Raw genomic sequence first — 24198 nt, 5'->3', positions numbered from 1 at the left:
CCAATGTGGCCAAATAAATAAAATTTTAAAATTGTATTTGGAATCCCACATGTGTCTAATTTAGATGATATCTTTTAAAATATTTATTTATTTAGCCCTGTTGGGTCTTAGTTGCGACACATGGGCTTACTTGCCCCATGGCGTGTGGTATCTTAGTTCCCCAACCAGGGACTGAACCCACATATACTGCATTGGAAGGCAGGTTCTTAACCACTGGACCACGAGGGAAGCCTCAAGAGGATATTTTAATGAGACTATGTACTTTACAGTTGATGCTGGAATGAGTTGGGGCTGTTGGGATGACTATACATATTCTGTGTGAGAAAGACATGAATTTGGGGGGACCAGGGGCAGAATGCTATGGACTGATTGTGTTCTCTCAAAATTCATATGCTGAAGCCCTACTATTTGGGGACAGGACTTTTAGGAGGTAATTAATGTTAAATGAGGTTATAAGAGTGGATTTTTCATACGAATGGTGGCCATATAAGACAAGGAAGAGAGAATGATCTTTCTCCACACACATCCACCTAGGAAAATCTTTGTAAGCACACTGTAAGAAGGAGCTGTCTGCAAGCAAGGGAGACAGCCCTCACCAGAACCAGACCATGCCAGGACACTGTGAAAAACCATGAGAAAATTCTGTTGTGTAATTCAGTGGTATTTTTTTTATTACAGCCCAGGCAGACTGAGTTTATAACTAGAAAAATAAATATCTTTTCAGCAATAGCAACAATTTTGAAAAGCTATGATATATAAATTTTATTTAAAAAGTTGCAAACAAAAGAAATACACTTGGCTTTGTCTATATTCAGAGTCCTACAGTTCTTTTAAAGTACAGTGTCATAATGCTTTATAAAATGAGTTCTTACAGTATCCGATGCCTGGTAACACTGATAATTATCACTTAACAACCCCTTTACTCTCCTAATGTTATGATTTGAATAGACAGAATATAAAATGACAAGTAAATTTTTACAATGACTGCATTAATTATAATAAAAATATATGCCTTAAAGTACTCCAAAATAAGATAGCTACACTTGGTTATCCTAAAGTAATCAATTGAAATTAGTCTTAGATAATTAGGATGCCCATAAACCTGATTTTCCTGGGATAGTCCTGATTTATGTCCTGGTATAATGGCTAGCAGAGCCTTCTTTTGCTTCTTAAAAAGTCTTTGCAAACTATAGTTAAGATTGTGTATAATCAATTACAGAATAATTACATGTTTAAAATTTTATGAATTTAGTGTTCAGTCTGGGACAGGAAATACCAACTGTCACTAAAATCTGGAAAATATGGTTGTCACATTATATAATATTCCATCACTTAAATAATTTTCTTCTCTAGGAGTCAAAGTAAATCTTGTAAATGAATTAAGAAGTACTAAGACAAAAAAAAAAAAAAGTACTAAGACAAACCAGGTACCAAAACATTTTTAGATTTTGAAACCACTCAAGAATTCAGATTTTTAATTTATTCAAGCAGTGTTAAGATTATTCAAAGGAAAATGTCAATACACCTAGAACTGGATCACATCATGTTTCAAAAATACAGAAATAAATGACTGTGAGCTTATCAACCTGAATATACTGGAAGATGTAGGTTCCCAGTCAATGTTCTAGATGGGATAACAACTTCTAAGTCTTTCAACATTATAAAATAACATTAAAAAATGAACCAATGACTTCAATTTTAGGATTGAGGTCACTAAAATCAGAGTGGTCATCTAAAATTTGTATCCTACCAATCAACTGGATGTAATAATATGCTGACTCATGGTGCTGGCTTTTCTTTATAGAAATAGGTCATTTTTAAGAGTTATCAAAGCTACATTTAAAGAGAAGAGCACAATGGTAGTGTGAAAAAAATCTTTTCTTCCTAGAAATGTCTAGGCAACTGGCAAAGAAACGAGGGAAAAAAACAGTCTGAATAATAAATTCAGATTAGCCACATGAGATCAGCTTTCCACATTTGCAAAACACAGTACCTGTAATATCTCTACTCAATGTTATTAACAATGAAAACAGGGTCACATATAACTATAGAACAATGCTTAATTTAGAAGAACTCCTTTAGAGAATCATATTTGTTAAGTAGTTTCACTTAGTATAGACCTGATTTGTTCATTCACCATTCACTTAATATATAGACCTAATTCATTCACACCATAGTGTGTTTATACTCTAAAGTAAGAGTCTACTACTTGTAAACATTGCATCTTTCATAGCATCAATACACATGTATACTTTGAGACTAGTCTTTGGATTCCTGTTCTTCCTCTGAGTCCCGTGATCGCTTCCGGGAATTCAATGAACCTTCTGTTTGCAATGAATATGCAGTAGCAACAATAGCATCTCTAAATCCCTGGGGCTGCAAGATGAAAAAGTATACAAGTATGCTTTAAGAACATCTAAAATAACAACTGGTCTTCCAAATACTTTAAAGTAATAAGAGAGCTACTTTATTCTTGGGATAGAAGTTATCAACCACTGTGAGTGAAGAGGATAAACCTCAAAGACAGGTGTCCAAGCCAGGACTATACTATTTTTATCTAGAGTCTCTTATGTATTTACTTATATATACACATATGCAGAAATAATAGTGCATTATAAAAATAATCTCTAAAGGTCAATCCTAACAAACTTTATGGTAGCTTTACTGGAAGAAATGAAAGGAAGTATCCCACATGCCACAAGGCATGGCTGAAAAAAAATCTTTAATATCCTGACATTACCCAGGACATGGAACACACTACCCTACAAATAAGCATTTCCTCTGTTCTTAAGAATAAATTTCAGTTCAATTGTGACTAGAGTATTCTTTATATATACTACTATTTGGGGGATAATGTTCTAAACATCAAAATCTGTCCTCAAATATGTTCACTGCCTACAGAAGTTAACAGAAGCAATTTGTAAATGCTTTCTTCAAATAATTACTGCCCACTAACACCAAAATCCCACTCTAATCAAGTAATACTGACTGTGATCTGAAATGGTACTGTAGATTCCTTCTGGCTTGGTGATTTGTACAATGTCGCCAACCTGCTTAGAGAAAAATAAATATACACAAACACATGTCTTAATTAGTTCAGATGACTGAGTTCATAATTTATAGTTTTTCATTATAATTCTATTATTTTGTTGTCTAAGAACACACAAAGAAATATAAAAAATACTTCCTTAAAACAATAACTATATATATAATATATATAATAACTATTATATATAATAACAATAGAATTGTTTGCATAACTGAAATTTTAAAACAACCTAAAAAGACAATGACTAATTAAAATAAATCATTTTATGAATGACAAGATATTATTTACACGTAAAATAAGGTGGAAGAAAATATTTAATGAGATGGGAAAATATTAATAATACACAAAGTATAAGTTATACTGTATGATCCCACATTTATGAGTAAGCTTGCATACATATTTTATACAGAAAAATTACTAGAAGACTACAACCACAAAGTGAAGTTGCTATTACAAGGTGAAGGTTATTTTTTTGTTTGATTATCTATATCTTTCAAACTTTCTACAGTAATTGTGTATTTTTTATGTATGAGAAGCATTAACACATACTCATTATACTAATACAATCAATCTAGGAAAACACATTCTTTCAAAATGAATATGTTCAGAAAAATCATTGTTATAACAGGACAAGGTCTGATTAGGTACAATTTTATTGTGTACTCTAAAACTGAAAGCTCAAAGTGGTTGAGAAACAAAATTCTAAATTCTTATTACCTATACTCAAATACTATAATAGCAACAAATATAGCTGACCCTTGAACAATGCAAGGTTAGGCATACCAATCCTGCAATCAAAAACCTGAATGTGCACGCATGCTAAGTTGCTTCAGTGGTGTCCAACTCTTTGCGACCCTATGGACCATAGCCTGCCAGGCTCCTCTGTCCATGGGATTCTCCAGGGAAGAATACTAGAGTAGGTTGCCATGCCCACCTCTAGAGGATCTTCCCAACCCAAGGATCAAACCGGAGTCTCTTATGTTTCCTGCTTTGGCAGGCAAATTCTTTACCACTAGTGCCACCTGGGAACCCCCAAAATGCAAATACTCTGCTTCAAAAACAAAGGAATTGATTGATTTATCCAAGAACAGGAAGGTGAGAGAGACTTAGGACTCAACTCCAGTTCTTTTAATTCCACATATTGTGATCTCACTGGCTTCCCTCATAGCTCAGTTGCTAAAGAATTGGCCTGCCAAGCAGGAGACCCAGGTTCAATCCTAGGTCAGGAAGATCCATGGCAACCCACTCCAGTATTCCTGCCTGGAGAATCCCATGGACCGAGGAGCCTGGCAGGCTACAGTCCATGGGGTCACAAGAGTCAGACACAACTTAGTGACTAAACCACCACTACCAAAATGAAAATACAGAAACTATATTTATTGAAAAAAATACATCTATAAGTGGACCCACGCAATTCAAATTCCTGTTCATGGGTCAACTTTACAAGAAAAAACTTTTAAAGTGTCTTTTAAAAATTACTTTAGAACTGATATAACTTATTCACAAAAGCTAAAGGTAGAAGCTACAGCTCAAGTGTTTGACAGATGACTGGATAAACAAAATGTGGTATATACATACCATGGAATATTAGTCTTAAAAAGGAAAGAAATTCTAACATTTGCTGCAATGAACCTTGAAGACATTACACCAAGTCAAATAAAGCCAGTCACAACAGGAACAATATTGTATGCTTCCGCTTATATTAATGAGTGCCTAGACTAGTCAGATTCACAGAGACAGAAGGTAGCACGGTGGTTGCCAGAGGCTGGTGTGGGGGGAGAATAGGTAGTTACTATTTAATAGGCATGGAGTTTCAGTATGGAAAGATGAAAAAGTTCTGGAGATGGATGGTGGGATAGTTGTACAATAATATGAATGTACTTCATGCCACTGAATTATACACTTACAGGGTTAAAATGGTAAATTTTATGTTATAATACTGTAACACAATTTTTAAAAACTGATGTAACTGTACACAATGAAGATGCTAAGTTAAGAGAAAAATCAGACTCTCTTAAAAGATTATTTGTTTACATATAATGTTAATTTGTTTTCAAAGATAATTTATGAAGGCCATTTTTGTTTATGATCTGTTATTCTCTGTTTTGAAACTGCCCTGCTCCTCAGGCATAATTCAAAAAAGAAGCAATCAAAGACCATCATCCACTCAATAGTTTTTAGGTTTGTTCTTTCAGGATGAAAACAAGAATTCAAAATGTCATCTTTGTAATTGCAACTGTATGCATAAATAAAATAACTGCAAAGTAATATGTAACATAAGAATGTTATGGGGTTTTTTTATTTATTTTAATTGGAGGTTAATTAATTTACAATATTGTATTGGTTTTGCCATATATCAACATGAATCCGCCACGGGTGTACACGTGCTCCCCATCCTGAATACACGTGCTCCCCATCCTGAAAGAATGTTATGTTAAGGAGTTATGTTCTGTTAGTTGTGTTAGGGAGTGAAATCATCAACTTTTATGATGCTTTAGGGTTGACTGTCTATCTTTAATGCAAAATGAAACAGGAAAAATAGAGGCACCTCCTTAAAATTAAAAAAATCACACATTTTGATCCAATAAAACAAAAATTAGCTAATCTTCTGAAAAATGAGTATCTAAATCACCTCATATCACCATATGTCCAAAAAGGTACCCAGTATATCCGATTTTCCTGAGAAAATTATTAAAAAGGAAATAAGCTTTTAAGAAGAATTTACAAGTTTATTAAGAATCCTAAAATCAAAGGGACATTACGTATTCAGATGGAAAAATCTTCCTCGAATTTCTAGGTAAAAACAAAATTTATTTCATGTCTGCATCTCAAGATATCTTTTTAAACAACAAACTAAACTGAAGAATCACTTGGCTCGTGGCCCCAGCTGAGATGAAGCTTAACATATGGCTGAACTGCATAGTTTAGGTCAGGAAGAAACAAGACAGAAGCACAGTTTGTGCTCTAAAGCTGAGACACATATGAAACAGTGTGTGGGGGTGTTGATGTATTACTCCACTCCACCACCAGATCTTCTTGGCAAAGCACGGTATAATTCTGAACAATCTTGGCCTCATATTATCATGAATATGCAAATTGGAGGAAAACCCACACAATATACAGGACAGAGACAAAAGTATTTCTTTTAATAACTGTTGAAATGTTATTCTGTTACTAGTCAAAGGCTAAAAATCCTGGTGAAGAACAGGGACTGGGGCATGAGATGGGACACTGAAGTTCAATCTCAGTATAAATCTGGCTAGTCAAGGTTTTCATTTTTCTGCTCAGACTAGAAGTGTTCATTTTTATAAACTATTTTCCCCCAGCATAAATTTCTATTTCGATCCTTTCAAGACACACTATATTTTAAAAAGCATACAAAATTTCATGCAACTTTAATAACTTAAAGATATCTAATTTCAAACAATGAAGAATAAAACAATGTTGATTTTATTAGATGAAGTCAACTACTTCTAATTATAAAAAAGTATGCATACTACTTATCATATATCCACAGCCTAGGGAAAAAAGCAGTTTGGAAAAAAAGGTTTTTACCTAAAAAGGAGGATAAGATATACCTTCAGATTCACTAGCAATCAATGCAGTAATATAATTACTTTCAAGAAACAGCAATTATAGGAGAAAAGGAATGGACTCTTATAAAGCCATCTATAAAATGTGGATACTGTATCTGTGTCATAGAGTTATTTGTGAAATAAAATGAAATTTTATGTATACACACACAAAGAGTACTTAGCACAATGAAGAACAGTTAATATTCAAAAAATGGTAGCTGCTATTTACTATGTTTTAATCTTCCTGGGCCTTGATCTTCTCACTGTTAATGATAATAGGTATAGAGCCTTCAAAGAGTTACTGAAGGACTCACAGACATAGAGAACAAATGAGTGGTTACCAGTGGGGAGGGGGGGAACAGCAGTATAGGAATAGGGGATTAAGAGGTACAAACTATTATGTATAAAATAAGCTACAAGGATATCCTGTACAATACAACAAATATAGCCAATATTTTATAATAACTTTAAATGGAGCATAACCTTTTAAAAATTTTGAATCATTATATTGTATACCTGTAACATATAATATTGTATATCAACTATAGTTAAATTTGGTTAAAAAGAGATATTGAATGGATTATATGCAATGCTGTATATAAGGTGCACAGTTAAATACCTAGCACAAGCAAGCACTCATTAAAACAATACAAGACATAGGAAAAACATTCATAGAGCAGTAGATTTCCCCTAAATCTATCTATTCAATGTCAGCGTTCTACACCACTAATTTCTTGGGAAGGATTAGTAAGAGGCTGAAGTCATAAAATGGTTAACTCTGAAGAAAGTAAGCATGATTTTCCAACCAATGCTTCTATGATTTGACAAAGGGAAACTTCTTCTGATGAGTGCATAAACAGATGAAAGAAACGAAGAAAAAGATGAAAGAAGTATTTTTCTTTACTCCTATTTTTCTCACTTCTTAGATGTATTCTGTTATTGAGTATTTAATACTAGAATAGTAGAAGAAGACCACTATAGTACACTTGCTCAGGAGGAATTTCTAAAAACATTTAAATAGTGAGATGTACTTTACAGAAAACCTCAATCTGGAAAAATATAAACAATACGTTCAAAAGACTCTCATCTGGAGAACTGTTGCCAAATCTTTACAATAGGGTTTGTCGCTGAGAAAAGAACTGCTTTTGTGAATCCAGTATACAATGACTTATTTATAGAGTTGGGGGGATGGGAGTCAATGGTAAAACACTATGCATTATGGGGGGGGAAAGTTACCTGAAGTCTTTGGAAATGCCATCGGTTTTTTTTTGGTGGCAGATACATGTTTTAATTCATATTATCATATAAAATAAAGTCATATTATAAATTCGTGGCTATATGAAACTTTTAGTATTTTATTCATTTTCATAGTTTTACAGTATTAGTAAAAATAATGACCATTATAAATAAGTATAAAATGGAAGTTCATGAAAAAATAACCCCAAGTCTTCCTTGACTCCCACCCTCCCACCAAAAAACTAGCTAGTATATGGCAAATATCCTTTTCACATATTATCTTTAGGCATATATTCACTTTGTAGTGGTGGATGGTTTAGTCACTAAGTCGTGTCTGACTCTTGTGATCCCACGGGCTGTAGCCTGCCAGGCTCCTCTGTCCATGGTGTTTTCCAAGCAAGATTACTGGAGCGGGTTGCCAATTCCTTCTCCAGGGAAATGCCATCTTTAAAAGCAACACAAACTGCATGAACTAGTTACAAAAGATGTACAGAAATGTAATCAGTTCTGCTATGAGCTCAGGGTCAGTAAGACCTAACTTGGTCAGGCTTGATTTTTTTCACTTTGTACAAGAATGAAGAAATGCAGATAAAGAAATAGTATATCTGACCAAACCCAGTATGTGTTAAAGCAATCTTTTCTTTATCCACATGCTGTCTCAATTTCCCCATTTTACTGGAGCATTCCCAAACCAAGTTTTCTTGGTTATACCAATTAATTTCAAAGCAGAAAGGCTAGCATAAATCTGACATTTCTAGGCTCCATAGCTTTCAATTGCCTATTTTGAAGAAAATGAAAAGTGGTTTGTTCACTTGCTTAGTAGCTTTAAAAACAAACACAAAGGTTTCATGCTGCCATAGTTTTATTTTCAAGAACAATACTTGTGAAAGGTATAACAAAAGTAGGGTAGGGAAATATAAAAGAAAACAAAAATAGACACATTTTCATATAAGAAATATATTAAGAAACTAAGAAAAACCATCCTATTTTCCACATAAATTAAAGTCCTAAAGCTAACCTCAGAAGTTTTCCTTTTGTCCTGATTTTACTCTTCTTTCAATCCGTTCCAGGAACACAGAGTACTCAGATCCCTCTGCACGGTTAATAAATGGTACTTGATTTCAAAGAGCTTTAGAAGGTGGCATTCTTTGGCCACCTACTCATTTCAGGTGCACCCCATGGTTTAAATATTCCAAAGAACTTCCTATATAGCTAACTGTGCAGTATAACAACATGTTTTTATGCCTGCTTTGGGAGAAGGCAACAGAAGCTTTAGTTCACGGGGCACTGTAGAGCTCATCTAGCTCTAAGGAACTGATAAATGTTCAGTGTAATTTACCCAATATTTAGAATTACTAACCTGTTTCTATACTAACCTTTGCTTTTGGTCCCAGTGAAAGATAAGCCGTATTGTAGCAGCATGTCCCCAACTTTCCCCTGAGGGAAAAAGAACAGGATAACTGACTAGAGTGTAAGTCTCTGAGAACGCCTCTGACCAAAAGCAATTTTTCTTTACTCAATTTAACATAATGAAAGTATATCTGGTTTCAAAAAACCAGGTTTTGGCTAACATCCTGAAATTAATTGATTTTTACCTGTCTGTGGAAATACTGGAGAGCATTATCACTACCCTCTTCTTGCTTTCAGAAAACTTTATTGAGTCAATCCATTTGTCAATCTTCCTTATCAACAGGCTTACTGACATATTTTGACCACCAGTAGAAAAGCAAAACCTCTGACAGAATATTTTTAAAGATTTTAGTAGAGACAAATCTTGAAGCACTGTGTCCTAATAAAACCATGAGTAAAAATTTGGAAAACTCAGCAGTGGCCACAAGACTGGAAAAGTTCAGTTTTCATTCCAATCCCAAAGAAAGGCAATGCCAAAGAATGCTCAAACTACCACACAATTGAACTCATCTCACACGCTAGTAAAGTAATGCTCAAAATTCTCCAAGCCAGGCTTCAGCAATACGTGAACCGTGAACTTCCAGATGTTCAAGCTGGTTTTAGAAAAGGCAGAGCAACCAGAGATCAAATTGCCAACATCCGCTGGATCATGGAAAAAGCAAGAGAGTCCCAGAAAAACATCTATTCCTGCTTTATTGACTATGCCAAAGCCTTTGACTGTATGGATCACAATAAACTGTGGAAAATTCTGAAAGAGATGGGAATACCAGACCACCTGACCTGCCTCTTGAGAAATCTGTATGCAGGTCAGAAAGCAACAGTTAGAACTGGACATGGAACAACAGACTGGTTCCAAATAGGAAAAGGAGTACGTCAAGGCTGCATATTGCCACCCTGCTTATTTAACTTATATGCAGAGTACATCATGAGAAATGCTGGGCTGGAAGAAGCACAAGCTGGAATCAAGATTGCTGGGAGAAATATCAATAACCTCAGATATGCAGGTGACACCACCCTTATGGCAGAAAGTGAAAAGGAACTAAAAAGCCTCTTGATGAAAGAGGAGAGTGAAAAAGTTGGCTTAAAGCTCAACATTCAGAAAACAAAGATCATGGCATCCAGTCCCATCATTTCATGGGAAATAAATGGGGAAACAGTGAAAACAGTGTCAGACTTTATTTTTTTGGGCTCCAAAACCACTGCAGATGGTGACCGCAGCCATGAAATTAAAAGACCCTTACTCCTTGGAAGAGGAGTTATGATCAACCTAGATAGCATATTGAAAAGCAGAGACATTACTTTGCCAACAAAGGTCCATCTAGTCAAGGCTATGGTTTTTCCAATAGTCATGTATGGATGTGAGTTGGACTGTGAAGAAAGCTGAGGGCCGAAGAATTGATGCTTTTGAACTGTGGTGTTGGAGAAGACTCTTGAGAGTCCCTTGGACTGCAAGGAGATCCAACCAGTCCATCCTAAAGGAGATCAGCCCTGGGTGTTGTTTGGAAGGAATGATGCTGAAGCTGAAACTCCAGTACTTTGGCCACCTCATGCAAAGAATTGACTCATTGGAAAAGACTCTGATGCTGGGAGGGATTGGAGGCAGGAGGAAAAGGAGACGACAGAGGATGAGATGGCTGGATGGCATCACTGACTCAATGGACGTGAGTTTGAGTGAACTCCGGGAGTTGGTGATGGACAGTGAGGCCTGGCGTGCTGCGATTCATGGGGTCGCAGAGTCAGACACGACTGAGCGACTGAACTGAACTGAAGGTTAGAAACAGAGTTATAACCTTATTCGTAATAGTGTGATTTGTATTTAAAATGGATTCACCCCTTCTCCTGCTTACGAGTATGTGATTTCTGAGAACAAGAATCATCTTATGAATATTTATACACTATGGACCTGACACAAGAGTTGTCAGAGAGTAGATGCTCAATAAATGTTAAACAATTGAAAGGATGAGTCAGTATCTCAGGGCACTGTGTTCCACGCTAAGATTTATCAGCAAATAAGAGAGAGTCTTCTCTGCTTTCTTGGAACTTACAATACTCAATAAGCATCACACCAAAGAGAGAGAAAAAAATGAATTTAACTACAAATTTTGTATTAATTGCCTACCCAGTGCAGGAACCAGCAAGGCCTGATTTCTATCAAACTTTGTTGTCATCTGATTGGTTAAAATTACCTACAAAAGCAAAATGTGAGAATATTAGGTGAGTCTCCCCCCAAAATTACAAGGTCTAAAGACATCATGTGTAAAAACTTAATAACTAGGAGCACTGGAAACCAGGGAATGTGTATTCTTTATCACTATTTCCTCTCTAGAATATATTTATTTAAAGGAATATAAAATCCTTAATAAATCTCTGGCAGTCCAGTAGTTAAGACTTCATGCTTTCAATGCAGTTTGGCCACGGGTTTGATCCTTGGTGGGGGAACTAAGATCCCACATGCTGCATGGTGTGCCCAAATTAAAAAATAAAATCCTTAATAAAATTAACTCAGTGTTTATACTGTTAGGGGAGAGACAATATAATCATTTACGATTTTACAGGAATAAAAAAAGAAACTGAGGCAAAGAATGAGGAGAGACCTAAAACCATATAGAGAGCACAGTATAATTAAAAGAACTAGGAAAGAATAAAATCCAATAACAGATCAAATGACCCCAAATTATAACTATACTAGACTGCTCAGATAATAGAGATACAGGTATTGTCTTACTCATAGATGGCCTCAAGGCTAACGATATTGCTAATTCTTTTACATATAGTGGCCTACAGAAAAGATAATGTATTTAAAAAGGTAGCAATTTTATTTTTTTGGTGTATTTAGTTTTTGGCTGCACCACGTAGCATATAGGGATCTTAGTTCCTCAACCAGGAATCAAATCTGTGCCCCCTGCAGTGGAATCTCAATTCTTAACCAATGGACCACCAGGGAAGTCCCACAAGACAGCAATTTGAAAGCAGAGACAAAAAGTGTTTAAGGCTAACTGAACACAGTAAAAGTCAGATTATCTGGCACCTTCTCATCGAAAATTCTCCAGAAACGGTTATTTTAAATACTGTTCCAATATAGATCTTCTCTCCAGAAATAAGACAGATACTACTGCAAGCTGAAACTGGTAAAGAACTTCTAAAAAAGCAATGAGAAAAGATCTAAAAAAGCCACCAATTCTTTAAGAAAACTGAGGAAGAAAAGGCTATTTGGCTGTTCCCACCGTAGTGATCAACACCATAAAATTTTCATCTACAAAGGAGAAATGTGTGATCTAGATTTCAGGCAGGCACAAACTGGATGACAACAACTTCCTCTAGTCTCTCTCCTCTGAATGCCACAGTGGTTTTCCCGTGTGTTACCTTACTCCAGGTATCTGTAGGATACCTGGAGGATAAGCTAAGTAGGAACTTAAATTGGTAATTAACTGAAATATGTCTAACTGGCATCTACAACACGTAATACTCTTTACATACTACCAAGTGTTTCATCTTTAGCAAGTGGGATATTTACTTACACCAACACCTTTTGATTAAAGGTGCACTATTCAATTCTGTAGCCATTAGCCATATAGCTTTTAAAAACTAAATTAATTAAAACTAGAAATTCAGTTCTTCCACAGCATTAGCCACATTTGAAGTGCTCAACAACCATGCAACTATTATATCAGACTGAGCATTTTTTCTTTACAGAAAGTTCAATCAGACAACATTGCTTTACAGACTATTACACATCTTACACATTATCCACTACACACCTTGAGGCAAATGTAAATAGACATACTGGCTTACCAGTTGTTCAACATCCCAAAATCAGAATTTCCATCACTAGAAAATATTTATAAAATAATTAATACTCTTTCTGCAAATGTTGGGTTTACCATGATATAAATGAAAGTTATTGCGTAATTACTCCAAGCTCTTAAAAGAATGAGTCCTGGGACCTCCCTGGTGGACTAGTGGTCAGGATTCTAGGCTTTCCTGCAAACTGTGATGGATGGTGCCAAAAAAAAAAAAAAAAAAGCATCTTAAAGTAGTGAAGTAACAATCACTTTGAAATTATGAACTTCAGTGCTTTAAGGATACTTCTGCTGTCCAAATGTCCTTAAATGAATGAACAGATAAACAAAATACGGTATACAAATAAAATGCAAAATTATTCAGTCATAAAAAGCATACTGATACATGCTACAACATGGATGAACCTTGAGAATATTATGCTAAGTGAAAGAAGCCAGACATAAAAGACCATATATTATATGAATTTATATAAAATATCCAAAGACGACAAATCCATAGAGACAGCAGACTAGTGGTTGTTAGTGGCTATAGGGAGGGTGCGATGGGGAATGATGGTGAACGGGTATGAAAGTTCTTTTTGAGGTGGTGGAAATGTTCTAAAATTAGATAGCTGTGATGGTTGTACAGTTCTGAATACACCAAAATGCACTGAGCTACACTTTAAAATGGTAAATTTTATGGTTTATTAACTATATCTAATAGGGCTGTTAAAATTTTTTCTGCTAAAAAATAAATGTATCTCTAAAAGGTGAACTATACCTCAAGAAAAAAAGTCTATCTTATATTTTAGCCACACACACAAAAAAGTATAATTGGAATCTAATCAGGAGGAAACATCACAGAAACCCAAACTGCAGAGATATTCTCTAAAAGTCCTGGCCTGTATTCTTAAAACAGCAACAGCACAAAAGTAAAGAAAGGCAACTAAAGAGATATGACAAGTTAAAAGCAATATGTGATTCCAGCTGGCAAAATGAACTGGGGAAAAAATTGTTATGAAGGACATAACTGAGATAAGTGACTGAACTAAAATATGGATTAAATATTAAAGTGCAATATAATATTAAATGTCCTCAATTTGATAATTATACTCTGGATACCGTATGAGACTGTTCTCATTCTTAGGAAATATACACTGAAGTATTATTAGACAAACGGATATGATGTGTGCATACATTTTAAACAGTTTTTAAACAGTTCAGAAAAATATACACATAAACTGTGTGTGTGTGTATCTGTGTCTGTGTGTGTGTACAGAAAGAGAGTGGGGAGAGAGAATAAGAATGAAAAAGCAAATCTTGGGAAATGTTATATAGGAATTCTTTATACTATCCAAATCAGCAAAATAAATTTTATCTTTTTCCCACTGAACTATAAACAACAAAAAAAAGAATTCCCATTCATTGATGTACAGAACATACTTTGGAATACACTTTCTGGGAGCATTTTGCTAATATATAACAAAAGGTTTAAAAATAGAGATATCCTGTTTGGCTTAATATTTTCACAAGTAATTGGACACATGGACAAAGAAGCATATATTAAGTTGTTGACTCTAAACAACGGGTGACATTTCATGTTGTTTAGACTACTCTTTTTTTCGCAGTGGTGGCAGTGGGGAGCTGCACTTCACAGCTGGCAGCACCTCAGTAACCTGACCAAGGACTGAACCTGAGCCATGGCAATGAAAGCCTGGAACCCTAATCACTAAGACACCAGGGAACTCCCTAGATTACTTTTTTAATCAGAAAAGATGGAGCTCTGTTAAAAAACAAAAGCAAAAACCTAAGGAACTATACAACCCATTATCCTTGAGTGCCCCCTACTGGGGACTCTTCGCTGATACTGCTGCTGCTGCTAAGTTGCTTCAGTCATGTTGGACTCTGTGCGACCCCACTGACGGCAGCCCATCAGGCTCCCCGGTCCCTGGGATTCTCCAGGCAAGAACACTGGCATGGGTTGCCATTTCCTTCTCCAATGCATGAAAGTGAAAAGTGAAAGTGAAGTTGCTCAGTCACGTCTGACTCCTAGCAACCCCATGGACTGCAGCCTACCAGGCTCCTCTGTCCATGGGACTTTCCAGACAAGAGTACTGGAGTGGGGTGCCACTGCCTTCTCCATCACTGATACTAACACAATGCTACATTACAAATCGGGCTTCCCAGGTAGCTCAAGGGGTGAAGAACCCGCCTGCCAGTGTAGGAGAAAGGTTTGATCCCTGGGTTGGGAAGATCCCCTGGAGGTGGAAATGGCAACCCTCTTCAGTATTCTTGCCTAAAAAAAAATCCCTTGGAAAGATAGGCCTGCCTGGTGGGCTAGTTTATGGGGTCACAAAGAGTTGGACACAACTGAACATGCAAGAAATTACAAATTAATGACAAGAAATAATTCAAGACAGGACACCATGTTTTGAGGATATGCAAAAAAGAAAAGAAAAAGAAAAACTCAAAAGAAAAAATGTACGTTTTGAAGTGATTTTAATGAGGAGTTATTTACAACTTTGTGCTTAGGATTCTAACTGAGGTACAGACAAGAAAATCAAGGTAAGTAGTTTGACCTCCCTTCTCCCTCCCAGACGTGTGTGTGTGTGTGTGTGTGTGTGTGTGTGTCAGAGGTGGGATGAAGCTGCAGAGAGGGAAGTGTAAACAGGCAGTTAAAAAAAAAGTTTTTACCTCACTCTTTTTTTATCTCTTTACTTCTGAGCTCATCTTTACCTCTCTCCTCACATTACATATCTGGAAGAGTTAGTTTCTCCTCTAAATATTTAGGCTGTTTACACAATTTTTTTACCCATCCGAGTGTGTGATTCTACATTATGTATTAATCAAAGGCTCAAGAATAAGAGAAAAATGGCAATGTTGGAAGAGCTTACCTGAGAACATCAAGTATATTACAAAGAAAACAATGTAATTATCAAAGGTGGCATTTCTTTATCAAAGTCCATTTTTATAATTCAGCATTTTAATTATGCTTTTTACTTTCCAGGAAAACTGATACACAACACTCCGACTAGATTTAATTTGTCTTACAGAAACCAAACTGAAACAAAACTACATTCACAATTGTATACTGGGGCTTCCCTGATGGTCCGGTGATTAAGAATCCACCTGCCAATGCAGGGGACACACATTCAACCCCTGGTTTGGGAAGATTCCACATGCTATATGGCAAGTAAGCCAAAATTACTGAGCCAGCACTCTAGAGCCTGCAAGCCACAGGTACTGAAGCCCACGCACTTAGAGCCTGTGCTCTGCAACGAGAGAAGCTACCACAATGACGAGCCCTCACACTGCAATGAAAGTACCCCTGCTTGCTGCAACTAGGAAAAGCCCATGTGCAGCAACAAAGACAGCCAAAAAAATATATAAATATTAATAAAAAAAGAACTGTATGTCCATATTATTTGCTTTCAGACAAATTTTATATTTTGCTATTTCTAGACTTTAACATTTAATTTCTGGGTTTTTCTGTCATATTGCACAACATGCAAGATCTTAGATACTTGACCAGGAATCAAACCTGTACCCCCTGCACCAGAAAAGTAGAATCCTAAACACTGAACCACCAGGGAATTCCCTACATGTGAACATTTTATATAATCGGGACTTTATAACAAAACTCCCTTTACTAATAATACTTACAGCTAATCTGTGGTTGTTTGCAAGGCTGATCATCTGCTGGGCTAGGCCATTTAATAATCGAGTACGAAGGGACAGGTCATCTAGGTCATGACGAAAAGGAAAAGCGATACCATCCACTATCACTAATCGAACCTAATTACAAAAGAGAGAATGATATTAGGTTTGGTATTTAAAATAAAATAATAAATGGCAACCACAAAGCAGAGTCCATTACAGAAAAAAAAGAAACAAAATTTTAAAATCCAGCGTTCTATTTCCTACTCTCCAAAGACTTTATTTTGGTCAGGTAGAAAGCTATTCAGTGCTTTCTGCACTAGTCACCAGAAGTTAGAATAAACTCTAGTTTTATAATTTATCATCTTAAAAAAATAATTCAATAAAAAAAGCAATTACAATTTTCTCATAATTTGCCACTATACCCAGTCTTCACAGAGGTGGACCAATAAAAAACTTTTAAAATCTTAGTAAAATCAATTTTTCAATTAAATGTCAATTTTATAATCAGGATTCTTTTTATGTTAAAAAACAAAGCAAAAAAAAAAACCCTCTCAAATATTAAATTATAAAGGTTTTTTCAAATGCTTAATTTTTGGTATATTTTTCTTTAATTTAAAATACACTATAGGGCAACTAACCATTACAGAATTCAGCAAGAGGCAAGTCTGTTTTGAATTCTAATCAACAAAGTTTACTTACAGATGATAAATAAACATTTTCATGATAGTTTCATTTCTAATAGGATCTAAATAATGGCTCCTATGGTGAAGTTAGAATAATATATAACCTAAGATCCAAGAACAAACAGAATCTGGAAACTAATCCAATTGTAAACAAAATATGACAAAATTATATATTTTTATAAGGACTAGACAAAAGGAGAAGCTTTTGTGAAGCACTAAGTAGGCTGTTTTTATATCTTTCATTCATTACTTCATTCAACAAATATTTGACACCTACTATATGCTAGTTACTGTTCCATGCACTGGGGAACAAGAGACAAGATCTTTGATCTTTTGGAGCTCATATTCTAGTGGAGTAAGGGACAATTTATATGCAAACAAATATATGAATAATTTTTTTTTTAAACTCAATAGATTACAAAAGATATAACTCAGCACCATATGATCCAGCAAGCCCACTCCTGGGCATATATCTGGAGAAAACTGTAATTCAAAAGACACATGCATCCCAGTGTTCATAGCAGCACTATCATAGTAGCCAGGACAAGAAAGCAACAAAAATGTCCATCAACAGATGAGTGGATAAAGAACCTGTGGAGTGTGTATATATGTATGTGTGTGTGTGTACACACACATACATATATATATCCATGCATAATGTATAAACATATACATTCAATGGAATACTACTCAGCCATGAAAAATGAAATAATGCCATGTGCAACAATACAGATGGAACTAGAGATTATCATACTAAGTGAAGTAAGTCAGAAAAAGACAAATATCATATGATACCACTTATATGTATAATCTAAAATATGACACAAATCAACTTACTTACAAAATAGAAACAGACTCACAGACATAGAAAAAAACATGGTTACTAAGGGGGAAAGTAGTGCAGGGATAAATCAAGAGTATGGGATTAGCAGATACAAACTACTATATATAAAAATATTTAAACAACAAGGTCCTACTGTATAGAACAGGGAATTATATTTACTATCCTGTAATAAACCATAAACAATAAACTGTGGAAAATTCTGGAAGAGACGGGAATACCAGACCACCTGACCTGCCTCTTGAGACACCTATATGCAGGTCAGGAAGCAACAGTTAGAACTGGACAAGGAACAACAGACTGGTTCCAAAGAGGAAAAGGAGTACGTCAAGGCTGTATATTGTTACCCTGCTTATTTAACTTATATTGCAGAGTACATCATGAAAAACACTGGGCTGGAAGAAGCACAAGCTGGAATCAAGATTTCTGGGAGAAATATCAATAACCTCACATATGCAGATGACATCACCCTTATGGCAGAAAGTGAAGAACTAAAGAGCCTCTTGATGAAAGTAAAAGAGGAGAGTGAAAAAGTAGGCTTAAAGCTCAACATTCAGAAAACTAAGATCATGGCATCCAGTCCCACCACTTCATGGCAAATAGATGGGGAAACAGTGGAAACAGTGGCTGACTTTATTTTTTGGGCTCCAAAATCACTGCAGATGGTGACTGGAGCCATGAAATTGAAAGACACTTACTCCTTGGAAGAAAAGTTATGACCAACCTAGATAGCATATTCAAAAGCAGAGACATTACTTTGCCAACAAAGGTCCGTCTAGTCAAGGCTATGGTTTTTCCCGTGGTCATGTATGGATGTGAGAGTTGAACTATAAAGAAGGCTGAGTGCCGAAGAACCGATGCTTTCGAACTATGGTGTTGGAGAAGACTCTTGAGAGTCCCTTGGACTGCAAGGAGATTCAACCAGTCCATCCTAAAGGAGATTAATCCTGAGTGTTCATTGAAAGGACTGATGTTGAAGCTGAAACTCCAATACTTTGGCCACCTGATGCGAAGAGCTGATTCATTTGAAAAGACCTTGATGCTGGGAAAGATAAAGGGCAGGAGGAGAAAGGGATGACAGAGGATGAGATGGTTGGATAGCATCACCAACTCAATGGGCATCAGTTTGGGTAAACTCCAGGAGCTGGTGATGGACAGGGAGACCTGGCATGCTGTACAGTTTATGTGGTTGCCAAGAGTTGTACATGACTGAGCGACTGAACTGAACTGAATAAACCATAATGGTAAAGAATATCATAGAGAGTATGTATATATACGTATAACTGAATCACTTTGCTCTACACCAGAAACTAACACAACATTGTAAATCAACTATGTGTCGATTAGAAAAAATATGAAGGACATAATTCAGGAATAGTCAGATGGAACAGATGCATAGAGAAGGTATGGGGAAGGGACACAGAGCTTCCACGATCTCTCCCAGAGCCATTCTCCTAGCACTTCCACAGGTTCACCAACTCAGAAGTTGTGAATAAGATACTTTATGATAATGATAGGGGCTATAAAGAAACTCAAACCAGGTGAAATGACAAATAAGTAGGTGGTGAGTAGAGGGAAACTTAGACTAGATGTGAGGAGACATCAATAAGAAGGCAGGCAATAGAACTGACTCCTGGTGGAGAAGGAAATGGCAACCCACTCCGGTACTCTTGCCTGGAGAATCCCTTGGACAGAGAAGCCTGATGGGCTATAGTCCATGGGGTTGCAGAGTCAGACATGACTGAGCGACCAACACACTAAATTGAGGAGATGCTTGATGGTGCAAGGGTACACTTTATCTCTCCCATCTCCTGCAGGAAGCAGGATGGGGCAGGCAGCACCTAGAAGGCAGGATGGCGCCCCCCACCCCCATCCCTTCTGGAAGTCTTAGGGCCTCAGTGCCTGCAACAGCTGGCCTTGGGCAAATAAAAGACTAAGTTGTTTAAAAAAATTAATTAATTATTAAAAAAAAAAAAAAAGAACTGACTCCTGGATAAGAACCTCTAGGAGAGAAAGACAACTCACATATATTACGAAACAGAAAGTCAAAGGCCCTAAGACACAAATAGGTTTGGTATGTTTAAAGGGTCAGAAAAGTAGTGAGGAGGAGCAATAGGAATTGACAGAAAGGAATAGTGCTGAGGCCAAATGCTACAGCTCTTGAGCCAAGAGCTAAATTTTTAGGAGTTTTACAAATCCATCATCAAATATAGTCATCTGTAACAATTAAACTATACAAATTTATGAGTAAATGAATTATATTAAAATAGGGATAATAAATACTGAAAACTTACCCCAACTACATTTTACTATTATCTATGCTCTTAAGGTTACTTACATCTATTTTACCTTTATAGTGGAAACATAATGATGTGCATGGTTTCTTCTCTACTCCATGTCCAATGACATACTTGAAATCAGCTATGATAGGAGTATTTTCTACATGGAAACCAGCAAGCAAATAAGCTACAGATCAAGATTTGATTTGTTTTGCTGTCCAGACTTCTAATAAAGTGATGGAAAAAAATGTCATAATCAGATTGATCTTAAAAATGTGTCCGTAGGGAACAGACTAGTGGTTGCCAAGGGGGAGCAGGATGAGGGAGGGGTGGTCTGGAAGTCTGAGACTGGCAGATGCAAACTATCAACATTATACGTAAGACGGATAAACAACAAGGGCTTGCTGTATAGCACAGGGAACTATATTCAATATGCTTTGATAAATCATAATGGAAAAGAATATGAGAAGAATATGTATAAGTGAATCACTGCAGTACAGCAGAAATTAACACATTACAAATCAACTATATGTCAATAAAACTTTTTCTAAATTATTGTGCCTACATCTATTACATTGCGAACTACACAAAAAAATTGAGGAAATAAGCTACTACTTTTGGAAAAGGAATTCAATAACTAGGAGTGATCATTAAATCAAAAGAAGGAAAATACTATATAATTACATGTTTTTGTTCTAGGGTATTTGCAAGGAGTCCCTAATACCAAGGGCATCCAAGGACCTCTCTGCTCAAATCAGAGCAGCTACATATCTAATCTATAATGGAAGAATAGAAATAAGTCTATTTTCCTCTCCACAGTACAGATTTTATTGAAACTGGCCGAATTACAAAGATCTGGACCTTCTGCTAAGTAGTAACTGTTACACTGATGATTCTTCTCCAAGTTTAGAGAGCAAGTTCCTGAATATACTCTGGTGAGTTTCCTTGATATCGCAAAAAGGAGATTATACTGAATAAAGGAAACTCAATGAATGACAGAGTTTGAGAAGGAAGGATAAAACAAGCATTGTCAAAAAACCCAAGCACTGTCATTCAATTCAAGCTGTCATTCTACAGCTGAAATTAAACAGTTACCAACGTGAATTTCTCTTTTTTTTTTTTGGCCTCACCCTGTAGCTTGCAGAATCTTAGCTTCCAAACCAGGGACTGAATGTTAGCTTTCTTAGCAGTGAAAGGGCAGAGCCCTGACCACTGAACTGCCAGGGAATTCCCCAGAAAATAATTTATAACCAGAAATAAATGGTAACTAGAGCTTATCAATGAATGTGGTTAAGCTGCAAGATAAGAGATTAATACACAGAAATGTGCTGCATCTCCATACACTAACAACAAAAGCTGGAAGAAGCACAGGCTGGTATCAAGATTGCCGGGAGAAATATCAATAACCTCAGATATGCAGGTGACACCACCCTTATGGCAGAAAGTGAAGAGGAACTAAAAAAGCCTCTTGATGAAAGTGAAAGAGGAGAGTGAAAAAGCTGGCTTAAAGCTCAATATTCAGAAAACGAAGATCATGGCAACTGGTCCCATCACTTCATGGGAAATAGATGGGGAAACAGTGGGAACAGTGTCAGACTTTATTTTTTGGGCTCCAAAATCACTGCAGATGGTGACTGCAGCCATGAAATTAAAAGATGCTTACTCCTTGGAAGGAAAGTTATGACCAACCTAGATAGCATACTGAAAAGCAGAGACATTACTTTGCCAACAAAGGTCCGTCTAGTCAAGGCTATGGTTTTCCCAGTGGTCATGTACGGATGTGAGAGTTGGACTGTGAAGAAAGCTGAGCGCCAAAGAATTAATGCTTTTGAACTGTGGTGTTGGAGAAGACTCTTGAGAGTCCCTTGGACTGCAAGGAGATCCAACCAGTCCATTCTAAAGGAGATTAGCCCTGGGATTTCTTTGGAAGGAATGATGCTAAAGCTGAAACTCCAGTACTTTGGCCACCTCATGCGAAGAGCTGACTCACTGGAAAAGACTCTGATGCTGGGAGGATTGGGGGCAGGAGGAAAAGGGGATGACAGAGGATGAGATGGCTGGATGGCATCACTGACTCGATGGACGTGAGTTTGAGTGAACTCCGGGAGTTGATGATGGACAGGAAGGCCTGGCGTGCTGCGATTCATGGGGTCGCAAAGAGTCGGACACAACTGAGCGACTGAACTGAACTGAACAACAAAAGATCAGAAAGAGAAACTAAGGAAATAATCCTATTTGCTGTCTCATCAAAAGAATAAAATATATAATAATAAACCTACCTAAGGAGGAAAAAGATGTGTATTCTAAAAACTATAAAATGTTAATGAAAGAAACTGAAGATGTCACAGATGGAAAGATATATCATGTTCTTAGACTGGACGAATCAGTATTGTCAAAATGACTATACTATCCAAGGTAATCTATAGATGCAATGCAATTTTTATCAAATTACCAAGGGCATTTTTCACAGATCTAGAAGGGAAAATTTTTAATTTGTAAGGAAACACAAAAGGCCTCAAATAACCATAGCAATCTTAAGGAAAACAGAGCTGGAGGAAGCAGGCTCCATAACTTCTGACTCTACTATAATGGTACAGTAATCAAAAACGTGTGGTGCTAACACAAAGACAGGCTTATAGATCAATGGAACAGGACAGAAAGCTCAGAAATAAACCCATGCATCTATGACCAATTAATCTACCACAGAGGAGGCAAGAGTATTCAATGAAGAAAAGACAGTCTTGTCAATAAGTGGTGCTGGGGAAAGCTGGACAGCCACATGTAAAAGAATGAAATTAGAACATTCTCTAACATCACACACAAAAATAAACTCCAAATGGATTAAAGATCTAAATGTAAGACCAGATGCTATAAAACCCTCAGAGGAAAGTACAGGCAGAACACTCTTTGCCATAAATTGCAGTATTGCCTTTTGGATCATTATACCTCCTAGAGCAATGAAAATAAAAATAAACAAATGGGACCTAATTAAACTTAAAAGTTTTTGCATAGCAAAAGAAACCATAAACAAAATGAAAAGACAACCCACAGAATGGGAGGAAATATTTGCAAACGATGTGACCAAAATATATTTATCTTCAAAATATACTAACAGCTCATGCAGCTCAATATCAAAAAAAACAAACCAATCAAAAAATGGGCAGAAGATATAAGTAGAAATTTATCCAAAGAGGACATAAAGATAGCCAAAAAGCACATGAAAATATGCCAATTACTAGAGAAATGTATATCAAAGCTTCAATGAGGTAATCAGCTCACACTGGTCAGAATGGTCATTATCAAAGTCTAGGAAAAATAAATGTTGGGGAAGATGTAGAGAAAAAAGAATCCTCCTACATTGTTGATGTGACTGTAAATCCCCATCCTAAACCAATATCCTAAACTTGTACTCTAAAGAACTAGGAAAAAAACAGCAAACTAACCCCAAAGAAAGTAGAAAAAAGTAATACACATTAAAGTGGAAATAATCAAAACAGACAAGAGAGAAACAACTGGAAAAAATCACTGAAATCAAAAGTTGATTCTTTGAAAAGATCAACAAAATTGACAAGCCTTTAACTAAAATGATTAAGAAAAACAGAAAAGATGCAAACCACTCCAATCAGGAATGAAAATAGGGACATTACTACCAACCTTATAAAAATAACAAAGAGAATACAGTGAAC

General features: G+C 36.2%; 1 protein-coding gene across 11 annotated transcripts in view; it reads right to left on the bottom strand.

The window, feature by feature from the left end:
• Positions 1 to 736: 736 nt before the first annotated feature.
• Positions 737 to 24198, bottom strand: part of RAD51C (RAD51 paralog C) — a 43989-nt gene continuing 20527 nt past the window's right edge. For 3 of the 11 annotated variants that reach the window (XM_059878391.1, XM_059878394.1, XM_059878392.1), the window contains 5 exons: positions 16713 to 16844; positions 11390 to 11456; positions 9237 to 9297; positions 2990 to 3053; positions 737 to 2376 (listed from right to left, as the gene is read on the bottom strand). In XM_059878391.1, coding sequence (XP_059734374.1) covers positions 2260 to 2376; positions 2990 to 3053; positions 9237 to 9297; positions 11390 to 11456; positions 16713 to 16844 — 441 coding nt within the window. In that variant the 3' untranslated portion in view covers positions 737 to 2259. Of the gene's footprint in view, positions 2377 to 2989; positions 3054 to 3345; positions 8306 to 9236; positions 9298 to 11389; positions 11457 to 16712; positions 16845 to 24198 lie in introns of those variants that run through there. The other 8 variants (XM_059878393.1, XM_002695600.7, XM_059878395.1 and 5 more) reach the window with 7 other exon arrangements.

This window comes from Bos taurus, chromosome 19 (assembly GCF_002263795.3).
Source record: "Bos taurus isolate L1 Dominette 01449 registration number 42190680 breed Hereford chromosome 19, ARS-UCD2.0, whole genome shotgun sequence".
Lineage (NCBI taxonomy): Eukaryota > Metazoa > Chordata > Mammalia > Artiodactyla > Bovidae > Bos > Bos taurus.
Note: the sequence above shows the minus strand (reverse complement) of the source record. Positions and strands in the feature narration are given on the sequence as shown.